Source organism: Vicia villosa, unplaced genomic scaffold (genome assembly GCF_029867415.1).
Source record: "Vicia villosa cultivar HV-30 ecotype Madison, WI unplaced genomic scaffold, Vvil1.0 ctg.000397F_1_1, whole genome shotgun sequence".
NCBI lineage: Eukaryota > Viridiplantae > Streptophyta > Magnoliopsida > Fabales > Fabaceae > Vicia > Vicia villosa.
In genome coordinates this window covers 190,463-202,520 of record NW_026705178.1, presented here as the reverse complement: position 1 = coordinate 202,520, position 12,058 = coordinate 190,463, and the positions used below count along the sequence as shown (strand labels likewise).

The window sequence follows — 12,058 nt, the reverse complement described above, 5'->3', positions numbered from 1 at the left end:
TTCAATCAGAAAATTAAGAAGGCTAATAGATCTAAGAAATTACAACGGTTAAAACAATGTCATCAACCCACCAACGTTCCGTTTTTCCGTCACAGACGAGGTACTTGTTCTAAGCCTCTAGATCCTTTTGATTTCTTCTCCGGGTTCGTACTTCCCCTCCAAAAAAAGACATGATAGTCCTCTTGAGTTGGTCGAAAGAATAGATATTCCAAAACTTCACTGGCACGGGGGGTTTGACGGGAGAGAAAATGACACGCCCTTCCCTTATGCGGTATTCCGGCTTAGGATCTGGACGCTTCATTGATGTTCGGTGACATCCATCCGGCCTAATGCGAGACATTTTTGTGTTTGTGTTTAGGGTTTGTGTTTGTGTTTGTGTTTGTGTGTAATGTAAACCTAGAAACCCAAAATTTATAGAAGCCTTTGGAGACTATGGACCACACAATCTCTGTCACAGAATGTTCCGTAGATATATCCACAGAAGGGTTTTAAAATTTCCCTTTCCGTAGATGCATCTACGATAAACACCCATAATTTTTCAAATTGACACCTTCCATAGATGCATCTACGGAAGTTTCGCTGTTTGTTTTTTCCAACAGAAGCAATGCAGTAGCTAGCAGTAGTGCGAAAAAGGAAAAATGCATAAACACATAATGTAAGACTTGACAAAAAAGGATTATATTGCAATGTTATAGAGTGTATATATTACACTTTGAAACTACATAAATATATCAAAAGAGATATTGCCGGCTAAATCTATTGGAGGTTCTAATCTTAACTTTTTGGCATTTGATTCATTCTCGGTGTTGTTCAACCTTTCAAAACTAAGTCTCTTTCAATGAGGAATGACTTCATCCATTCTTATTGGTTCACGTAATCTCACATTTTTGGAAAGAACACAAGCACACAGGTGACCATACGTGCTAGTGATAGTGCAACCACACTTTGCGGTATCGCCACCAAAAGTTTCACCTTGTTTCGCCTCGTGAAAGATATAATTCAATCCGGACTGAGACACATTACCGATCAATTGAGAGTAAAGGATGTTGTCCTTAAACCGATGCTCAAAAACCGTAATGCTCTGATCGAACGAGGTTTGTATTTTGTTGTGTTGGTTCGAAATCATGTGATGTATCGTGTCTCATGCTTTACACAAATCACCCTTACTATCGCACAACCAATTTTTAAAAGTAGCATGAGCCGACTCAACTCTATTGTTGGTTGTATTTCCAATGTGTCGAACCTTATCCATCCACGCACAAACAAACTTCTCCTTCACCTTGTCAAGAATGGTGCTTTCAACGTATTTCAATAAATCGGGATATTTTTCACATATTTTCCGAAATTGTAATACGGTATCAGCGTACAATTCTTTTGTCGAAGAATTTGTAATACGAGCCCATGCATCCATTATTTGGTCAACAATCACTCCGGGCTTCACTGCTTTCCCACCTTCGGTCGCTACTTGTTTCGTTCCCACGGTAACTTTAACCTTACTTCTCACATTACATGATATGTGATATTGACAAAATAATGCATCAGAAGAAGGAAATACCGTTGCAACCGCATTCATCAAAGCGGGGTCGCGGTCCGTAACAATCACCTTAGGCATCTCGACTTGTTTCTTCAAAAGTGACCGACACACCTCCAATGCCCACCTAAAATTATCTTCTTTTTCACACTCCAAAAAACCAAACCCAACGACAAAAGTTTTCTCGGTAGATGTTACACCGACCATCTCAAATAATGGAAGTCGAAACTTGTTGGTCTTGTAGGTAGAATCAAGAAGGAGCACCATCGAGAAAGTGTTGAACAACTTTATCGAATCAGGATGAGTTTAAAAAATATCTCGGACCGTAACCTCATCATCGCAATTTATGTACCGCGACACATGTTTGTTATCATCCAACATTTTCCACAATAGTTGCATCTCGTTCCTATCACCCATACTCACCTTATTATTGCGGTACTATTGAATATACACTTGCCTTATGTTTGATATGTTGTCGGGTTCCTTCCTTTTCAATGTGGCAAGTATATTTTTCGGTTGAACAAAATTCAAAGACATATCTTTAATAGAGGCATTCTCAACCGGATTGAGCCGACATGCTATAGGATGGCCTTGTAATTTTGCGCACAATTCATGGTTATGCAAACCATAAATAATAGAGCTTCTCCACTTCTTGCTAGCCAACATATAACAACGGATTTTAAATGGACACTCGCATTTTCTAGTACTCATGTCATCTTTTTTAAACTTCTTTAGAGGAGGATTGTATTTCCCGCTTCTTTCGCACAACATTGTAACAAACGGGTTTCTTCTTGCGGTACCATTATCTGATCTTCCGATTACCACACCAAATCCAAGGTTAACTGCTTTCCGACGAATCCATGTTAGCATGCTTTCACGATCATCAAAGTCATGCTTGCTAATAAAGTCACCTCCGACATCTACCACATTTGCGACCACCTCATCGATACTCGCACTAACATCGACTAAAGAAGCTAATTTATTTAAAATATTATCTGGGTGCACCCTACCTATTTTGCCAAAAATTACACAGAATTACAAAATGCTGGAAAAAAACTTGTAGGGACTATTCCGTAGATCCATCTACGGAAGTGTTCTTCCTCAACACGTTCCGTAGATCCATCTACAGAAGTTACGTTACATTTCTGCACAGAAAATGATTGATAATGTGAAAAATGTAGTGGTTGAAAGTGATTATTTACCTGAAATTCAGACTCTTCTAGCTCCCTTTGATTTGTTGCACCAAAAAGTTTGAGTCTTGGAGTGATATAAGGTGTTGATGAAGTAGGGTTTTTATAAGGTGATCATGCTGGTTCAAACTATATCAGACACTTATGTAGATGCATCTACGGAAGAATGTGACGCTAAGAGCATTTCGTAGATGCATCTACGGAATAATTCCTGAACTGATTTTATGTGTATTCTCTCCAATATATACTAGTATATTACAATTTCGTAGATGCATCCGCGGAAGGAGACAAATTTTTTAAAATATATGGTACTTCTGGAGATTCATCTACGGAAGCTGAGACAAAAATTAAAATTTCTGTGGTGTGGAAGAGATCCACGAGGTTGGTTTAGAAATTTTCTTTAAAAAATACAATACTATTATTCAAAAGATGAAATGAAAGAAACGATAGTAGTGATATTTGTAATCCTAAAAAAGAAAGACGAGGTAAAGTACGTTCAAAGCTCATGTCTTGACTTGACTGAAGTAGCGCGCCCGCGCGCGAGAAGCATACGGTGGTGAGCGACGGAGCTTGGTGGTGGAGTCATCGCAGCAGAGAAAAAACTAAGTGCTTTTACTACCATTTCTTAAATAATGAGGCTTAATTTTGACACTTACAAATTACAACCTCACATTAATTCAGAAATTCTATGTTTGAAAATCAATTGCTTATGAAGCTCAACTGTTTGTGAAAATTCTTGACTGGGGCATACTTGTATAATACGTGCAGAATAGTCTAAATGTTGACTTGCACATACATACATTTTGCCAATCTATGATTAGATTTACCGTTCTAAACGGGTTGATACGATTAAAGTTGTTTGTATTTTAGCACATTAATAATGTTGAGGAATAATTTGACCCCAAAATGATGATTTACTCCTATAACCATTTATATATGCATTAAGAACTTTCCTTGTCTTTTTTCAGAAGAAGAAAGAAAGAACTTTCCTTGCCTCTTAAATTCCAAATACATCATGCTATATATGTTCTGACTCTTTAGCTCTAAATTATTGATATTATCTTAACTTCTCTTTTGCTTGTTAATATTAAGATGAACACTACTTCTCAGTTTCTCTTCCTTTCACTCATTGCCATATGGTTCATATCTCTAACAGCTTTTGGAGCTGATACTATTCACCCCGACGAAAGTATGATATGTATTTCTACCGTAGCTTTCGTTAATCATAAAGAAGTTTCTTTAATCTGATCTTTGTTTTTTAGTTTTTTCTATCTAAGGATTCATGTTAGTTTGAGTAACATGTATTTTTCTGCTTGTATAGAAATTTTGTAGATATATTTGATGGCATGTGTTTGTAGTCTTGAAAAGTTTGAGTACTTAGCTGATTGCTTCTGAATTGTATATTTAGAGAAAGCTCTTGAAGATATAGGTAAATCACTTGGTAAGAAGGATTGGAACTTCGACATAGATCCATGCAGCAACAAACCTAACTGGGCCACACCTCCCATATCCAAAGTCGTAGAAAATAATGTCACCTGTGACTGCTCTGTTGCTGGTGACGACTTCTGCCATGTTGTTTCAATGTAAGTCTATTTTCCGTCTAAGTGACCCTTTTCTATCCCCACTTCTAATTAATTTGAATTCTTTTTTTCCTTCCATTTTTAGTACTCAAGTATTTACATTTATACACATGTAGGAGTTCATGTTGTATATCTGTGTATACATGAGTTATCGTGTAGTAAACTTAACTGGTATACTTATAGTTATGCATCTATAAAATTGCTACCCCTTATGGTCAAACTGAAATTTGAATGTAAAATCAATATTCTCAAAGACTTGTATTTTTACCAAAATTATGTTTGAAAAATAGTAATATCAGTTTTAAATCTATTGGCTAAGAAATCTATTAGAAATTTAGAATTAATTACTTTATTTTGCTTATTGTTTATGTTTAACTTTTTCATAGTAAACTGTTCATATACAGAACTTTGAAAGGGCAAAATCTGCTTGGCACTCTCCCACCAGAACTGACCGGGTTGCATTACCTTCAAACTATGTATGTAATTCTCAAACTTTTCCTGACATCCAAATTTACGATATTACTGAACTTGTTTTATATCTTCAATCACATGTATCTCTATATATTATTTTGCTCGACAAACTATATCTCTCTCCCTCTATTACAGTGACCTCTCTCGCAATTACTTGAATGGCACAATTCCAAAGGAATGGGGCTCCATGATGAATATTAGAAAAATGTATGATTTGTCTCTTTTTTTCTGCTCTGATTTTTAAACATTCATTGTTCGATATATTATACGTTGTCGATCTTGACATATGGGCCTTACTTTACATCTTTTTTATAATACTTCGCAACACAATAAGTTAACGATTACATGTTTCTTAATGATCATCATAGTGCTCTCCCCGAAAATCGTCTATCGGGTTCAATACCAGCTGAGATTGCAAACATATCTACTCTCCAAATTTTGTGAGTTTCTCATTACCTACCTTTTCGGGAAAAAAAAATCCATTTATAAGTACAAAAACATGTATGTGTTTAATTCAAAGAGTTTCAGTAGAAATTAACTTTAACTTGAAATGGACAGGGAGTTATGGAATAATCAGTTGTCTGGAAATCTTCCTCCTGAGCTTGGGAGTCTAACCCAAATTCTAACACTGTAAGCACTTTATTTTTTCCCCCTTTTTTTTATGTTCTCCTAAAATATCAAAGTTCAATGTTTAAAATCCACTTTGATTTCCATGGCTTAGAATCATAATTTACTGTTTGTTGTATAATGATATATAGGCGAATTTCCTCTAACAATTTTATTGGAGAACTACCTGGGACATTGACCAAGCTCACTACATTGCGAGATTTGTAAGCTTCAAATTTTTATGGTGCTGTTTACTTATGAATAAATTATAAAGTAGTTCTTATGATGCTTCAAATTTTCACGCTCTATCTCAATGCAGCCGAATTGAGGACAACCAATTCTCTGGAAAGATACCTGATTATATTCAGAACTGGATAAATATCAATACACTGTATTCACTCTTCTTTTTTATTTTAATTTTTGCTCAAATTAATTGGTTTTTGTTTTGCTTGGCTTTTTAAAATAATTATTGATGGTTACTTTACGCTTGACAGAGTGATTCAAGGAAGTGGATTAAGTGGGCCGATTCCTTCTGGAATTTCTCTTTTAAGAAACTTAACTGACTTGTATGTAAGATATTTTATATATCGGTAAAGCAAGGGTTGGAATTTAACTTTCATTTTAATATGTTTATTTAACTGTGATTCAAATGTGATATTCAGGAGAATTAGTGATTTGAATGGATTTGAGTATGCACCTTTGCCAGAACTTAATAAAATGACTTCGTTAAAAACTTTGTGAGTTGATTCCTCCTCAGCCTCTCTCAGAAATAGAAAAGAAATAAAGCATTAAGAGAGACACTCATAGTATATTGTCTATTTTGTTGTCACAGGATTCTGAGGAACTGCAACATCAATGGAAAATTATATGATTATCTTGGGACTATTGCATCATTAAAAATATTGTAATTGCTTTCTTACTGCATTTTATTTGCTTTCTAAGACACTTTCTTTTCTTTTATTGGTTTAAAATTCACATGGGTCCTATCAAACTTATATTGGATCCATATAATTTGGAGGAACCCATATATATTTCAACCAATAAAAGCAAGTGTGTGTTAGAGAGTATGTTGTTTGCACTTCAACTCATTCTCAATATGATATCTCTTTCAGGGACCTCAGTTTTAACAAATTAAGTGGAACAATTCCGAGATCCTATGCTGCCATGAACAGTTCGAATTACATGTAAGAAATTCATTGTAGTTTCTTACCGCAACTCTTTTTAGGATATATTTATAGTCATATCTGTTGGCTTTAAACCTACAACTCTAGTTTCAACTTTTAGTCTGAAGTAGGATAGCTGAATAATCTACTTAGATTCATGAGGATTGAACTCAACCTAAATACATGAATAAATGTCAACCTTATGGAGCTCAAATAGTGCACACCAAGTTTCCATTGTTAACTGTAAAAGAATTTAATTAATGTCATGTTGGAATTTAATTAATATGGTTGCAATAGGTTAAGTGCCACACAAACATCTGTCTCTGGATTTCGTTTCAAAAGTTCAAGCTAATGTATTTGCACCATTCTATTGCAACTTTTTTAGTATCAAAAGATTACACTCATTTTATTTGAAAAGTAAAAAATCCATGAGAAAGAAGATGACCGTATTATATGAAGTGTAATGATGAGAGTCAGTGTCTAAGAATTAAAACACTTTTCTGTATAGAACAGTCCCTCAAGACAGTAAACTAAATCAATTCAATATAACTAGCTTATATCCCTTAATGCTCGGTCTAGCTCAATAAAGACTAACCTTTTTAAATTGATATCTTATGATAGATTTCTTACTGGAAACCTTCTCACTGGACCAGTACCTCCTACTTGGAGAAAGAATACCTACGTGTGAGTTATCTTTTTAATTGTCCCTGTTTTTTTTTTTTTGTTTGCTTCCCTGCCTTTCCCCTTTTTTTCGATTAAAGAATTGTTGATTTAGACATGAAGTTCTTATTTGGTTTGCATTAAATGCATGACCACCACGCACCAACTATTCTGCAACGATTATTTATTTATCACTAAATTAGAGCTTCTAAATAATGATATGATATGCAAATAATATCTAAAGCATTAAAGCTTTTTTCAGAAGTACTAACTACAGTTTAATCCGTTATTGTTGGCGGAATTTCCAACATGCCCCTTCATGTTCAGGTCTCAATGAGACTAAATTGTGGACGATGCGGGAAGCCCAACGCAACATATTTAAGATAAGTTGTGATACCATTGGACCAAGACAATAGAACCAACAAATGGATCATAACTAGGTTACTAGGAAATCGTTTTGAAATTTTATGCTCCGAGTATGATTGTGCAATTGTTTACTACCTAAAAGATAATATGAATGTGCAATTGCTTACTACCTAAAAGATATTTCTATTGAAGGTCACCAAATGTTTCATGAATTCTCTGGTTGTTGTATTGTATTATTATCATATTCTCAATAAAATTTTATGACTTGTATATAGAGATCTTTCATACAATAACTTCAGCATCAGCCAGGAGAGTCAGATATGTCGAGATGACAATGTGTAAGAATCCTTGCATTTGTGTTCATTTGTTTGCAAACTTTGAACCTTCCTAAGACACCATCTTCTCTAATACATATCTCAGGAACTTGTTTTCTACCTCAAGGGCACATAATGATATGTAAGTTGGGTATTATTTGAGTATTATAAATACTAAAGCACACACACACGCACATAAATATATCCTTTCCATTACCCTCTTATGATGTGATTAATCTTCTTTTACTAATCATGCTAACTTATTCTATTTCTTTCATCATTATCTCAGGGGAACAGTTTCGTGTTTGAGCCTTAAATGTCCTAAACGTGAGTTTCTTCCTGATGACTTTCCTTTAGACAACTATGATCTTACTATTCTTTTACATTTTTTTAATAAATCATGATTATTTTTTACTTTGGACACTACAATCAAGTTGTGTGTATAAACAAAATCAACAACAATAAATCATGATTCCCTCCTTTAATCTTTGTTTGCAGTAGGAAAAAAACATGATAACTAAAAAGAGAGTGAATGTATAAAATAAAATTTCAAGGAACATGCTTTTCTTTATTTGGTTTTCTTAATTTCTTTAACATTTGAATGTTGCTCGCATGCTCTGCTCAATCCAGCCTCATACTCCCTTTATATAAATTGTGGTGGATATCAAGCAATAGTCAACCGAACAACTTATGATGGTGATTCAGACTCATCTGGACCAGCTAGATCCCATGCCACAGAAAATTGGGCATTTAGCAGCACTGGTCTATTCATTGAACATGATATACTTGGAAGAACTTTTACCCCACAAAATATCTCTAAACTTACTATGGAAGATGCTGAGTTGTACATGAATGCGCGTATTTCACCTATTTCTTTAACTTATTATGGGTTTTGCCTGGCAAGTGGAAGCTACACAGTAAATCTGCATTTTGCTGAAATAATGTTCACAGATGATCAAACTTATGGTAGTCTTGGAAGGCGTGTATTTGATATCTATCTTCAGGTACATGGTCTAAAAAATTTCTAGTCCCATAGTCAAGTAATCACTATTCACTAGATTCCTATAGGGTGTTTAACTATTTTTCCAATTATCAAATACGCAGAATATCTCACTAACAACTGAATCTTTTTCTGATTAACACTTCACTGATAAAGTTCTACAAGATTTCTAAAACAGAATGACAATTAAAGTACTTGTAGGCTGTAATCATCATGAAGCAGTAAGGGTGGGATTGTAATGTTGCAGGGAAAGCAGGTGCAAAAGGACTTCAATATTGCACAAGAAGCAGGAGGAGTTGGTAAGAAAATCATAAAACAGTTCAAAGATGTTGTTGTTTCTAGTAATACTTTGGAGATCCGTTTATATTGGGCTGGAAAAGGGACACAGGCTGTCCCAAATAAATCAGTATATGGTCCTCTTATATCAGCTATCTCAGTGGAATCTGGTGGGTTATACTATGTACCTTCCTAATCTTATGTTATGATCTCCATGTTATAATCTAATAGTTAAAATGTGTTGTAAAATAAACAAACAGACTCTCCACCTGGAACTGGAAGCATATCTGCAGGAGCTGTGGCTGGAATTGTGATTGCTGCAACAATTATTATCATTCTAGTATTCGGTATACTTTGGTGGAAAGGATGTTTTGAAAAGAAAAACTCATTAGCGAGAGGTGATTATATATGAATTTCTTCTGTTGCCGTTATCATCAAAAAATTTGCTAACCCAAGATTTTTCAAGTGATACAAAATAAACTTGCCCATGTTGTGTTACCGAATAAGTATAAGGACATACTTTTCTTAGTACATCATGTTATGGAACCTAAGACTAGTTTTATTTTATTAAAAGAAAGTTGCAGGCTTACCAAAAAAAAGGAAAAGGGATTGTCAATGCTGAGTGTCCATGTGTAATTTTCTTTCTTCAAATTTTTTTGATCTTTCTGTTATTTCAATTAACAGAGCTGGAGAGTTTAGACATTCAAACAGGTTTATTTACCTTAAAACAAATCAATGCAGCTACGAATCACTTTGATATTTCCAATAAGATTGGAGAAGGAGGATTTGGTCCCGTGTACAAGGTATTTTGCATAATATAACAAATTCTCTCGCGTGTCACCCTGTTACAATAATTTTACATATATTTTTCAGAAAATTCTTTTTCAAATCCTAACATAATAGCATTCCTCGAACTGCAGGGATGCTTACCCAATGGGACATTGATAGCAGTAAAGCAACTTTCTTCTAAATCAAGGCAAGGGAATCGTGAGTTTTTAAATGAGATTGGCATGATTTCTGCTTTGCAACACCCTAATCTTGTTAAACTCTGCGGTTGTTGTGTGGAGGGAGATCAGTTGTTGCTGATATATGAATACTTGGAAAACAATAGTTTAGCACGTGCTTTATTTGGTATTTTTTCTCATATGGTCTACTTCGTGTTCCTATTTATATTTCATGTTTTTTTATCCCTGACTGTTACTACTTTCACAAATAAAGGTCCAGAAGAACTCCAAATAAAATTGGATTGGTCAACAAGGAGGAAGATCTATGTTGGTATTGCTAGAGGTTTGGCATACCTCCATGAAGAATCAAGATTGAAGGTTGTTCACAGGGACATCAAAGCATCTAATGTGTTGCTCGATAAAGATCTTAACCCAAAGATATCTGATTTTGGTTTAGCCAGACTTGATGAGGAGGACAATACTCACATTAGTACTAGAATTGCTGGGACCTAGTAAGTTACATTAATTCTTGCATTCTCCTAGTTGATTAAAAAGTACAGCAAAATATCATCAAATTTAATTCAGATTGTATATGTTTATTAACTAAAGCTCTGATATCATGTTGTGCACATATCAAGTTATTTCATTGATATGTTTTAATTATGCAGTGGATATATGGCTCCTGAATATGCAATGCATGGTTATTTGACAGACAAGGCAGACGTTTATAGTTTTGGAATTGTTGCCATGGAAATCGTTAGTGGAAGGAGCAACACCCTTTATCGGTCCAAGGAGGAACCATTCTATCTTCTTAATTGGGTAACTTTTTTATGTTCTCCTTTGATCATGTAAATTTGATTATCCATAGTAAACAAAAACGTGACCAATTTCATAATTTGATGAATTTTCAGAAGTTGAATGTATCTTATGTAAATGACTTTGGTTTCAAATCAAACTATTCTTTGTTTTTTTTCCCCTTTCAACAGGCACATTTGTTGAAAGAGAGGGGTGACCTAATAGAACTAGTTGATAGAAGATTAGGTTCAGATTTCAACAAAAAGGAAGCTATGGTGGTAATCAATGTGGCTCTCCTATGCACGAATGTAACTTCAAACCTTAGGCCCTCCATGTCGTCGGTGGTAAGTTTCCTTGAAGGAAGGAGTATGGTTCCAGAATTTGTTTCAGATTCAAGTGAAGTAATGGATGAAAAGAAGATGGAAGTAATGAGGAAGTATTACTATCAGATGGAAGAAAATGAGAAAAGTAAGTCACAAACACAAAGTCAGAGTTTATCAATTGATGGGCCATGGACAGCTTCATCTTCGTCAGCTGTTGATCTTTATCCAGTTCACCTTGATTCTTCCTATTGGGAGAAAAGAAATTAAGAGTTTATCAATTGCATATTCCTGCTTGATCTCTTGCCAATATGCCTTGTGATGAAAATGTGATGCATTTAAAATAGAGTACTCTGTCCCTATTTATAAATCTCATTGTTGAATGCAGAGTGCTCATAGGGTTTTTTATAGTTAAACAGCTTCATCATCCACTTATTGAAAGGATTTTACTCTCTATGGTGAGATTCAAATATTAGAACCATTTGACTCGGTTAAAAGTTGTTGATCTCTTGAATTTGTTATAAATTAATTGACTTAATATTACAAGAGCAAAGTTAGCAACATGTTAGTTGTTGGTTCTCCTATTCTTGCATCTAGTTTACACAGATTAAGCACCACTAAAGGATAGAATTATCATACCATAGAAAACAATATATCAAATGCATTATATCATTCCTTTACGTTAAGTTTTGGTCTTTTTCATTTTAATAGTTTTAAAAGAGATCTGACCAAACTTTTGCAATATTGATCAAAATCTAAATCTTTGTTTCAGAAAAAGATGATGTGTCTGGTAATTTACTGGCCAATTAACTTATGAGGTGATTTAGAAAAAGTTGACCATT

General features: G+C 34.5%; 2 protein-coding genes across 4 annotated transcripts; one reads left to right on the top strand and one right to left on the bottom strand.

Annotated features, from left to right (window-relative positions):
* Positions 1-1,969: 1,969 nt before the first annotated feature.
* LOC131627723 (uncharacterized) lies at positions 1,970-3,343 on the bottom strand. The gene is made up of 2 exons (XM_058898581.1): positions 3,274-3,343; positions 1,970-2,541 (listed from the first exon to the last, which is right to left on the bottom strand). The coding sequence occupies exons 1-2, from the start codon at positions 3,341-3,343 to the stop codon at positions 1,970-1,972; spliced, it is 642 nt and encodes a 213-aa protein (XP_058754564.1).
* LOC131627713 (probable leucine-rich repeat receptor-like serine/threonine-protein kinase At3g14840) lies at positions 3,172-11,796 on the top strand. Of its 3 annotated transcripts, none has more exons than XR_009291555.1 (24): positions 3,172-3,910; positions 4,130-4,304; positions 4,706-4,777; positions 4,908-4,979; positions 5,141-5,212; positions 5,331-5,402; positions 5,531-5,602; positions 5,698-5,769; positions 5,873-5,944; positions 6,041-6,115; positions 6,211-6,282; positions 6,491-6,562; positions 7,163-7,225; positions 7,843-7,905; positions 7,988-8,023; positions 8,171-8,208; positions 8,512-8,885; positions 9,129-9,327; positions 9,418-9,555; positions 9,842-9,960; positions 10,078-10,288; positions 10,376-10,613; positions 10,814-10,920; positions 11,088-11,120. XR_009291555.1 is itself a non-coding variant. In XM_058898558.1 (24 exons), exons 1-24 carry the CDS (start codon positions 3,814-3,816, stop codon positions 11,484-11,486), a joined length of 2,967 nt encoding a protein of 988 aa, XP_058754541.1. In that variant the 5' UTR covers positions 3,172-3,813; the 3' UTR covers positions 11,487-11,796. The 3 variants fall into 3 exon arrangements, 2 of the variants coding, with proteins under 2 accessions (XP_058754541.1, XP_058754540.1); XM_058898558.1 differs by having other exon boundaries at positions 9,899-9,960; positions 10,770-10,920; positions 11,088-11,796; XM_058898557.1 differs by having other exon boundaries at positions 10,770-10,920; positions 11,088-11,796.
* Positions 11,797-12,058: the final 262 nt, after the last annotated feature.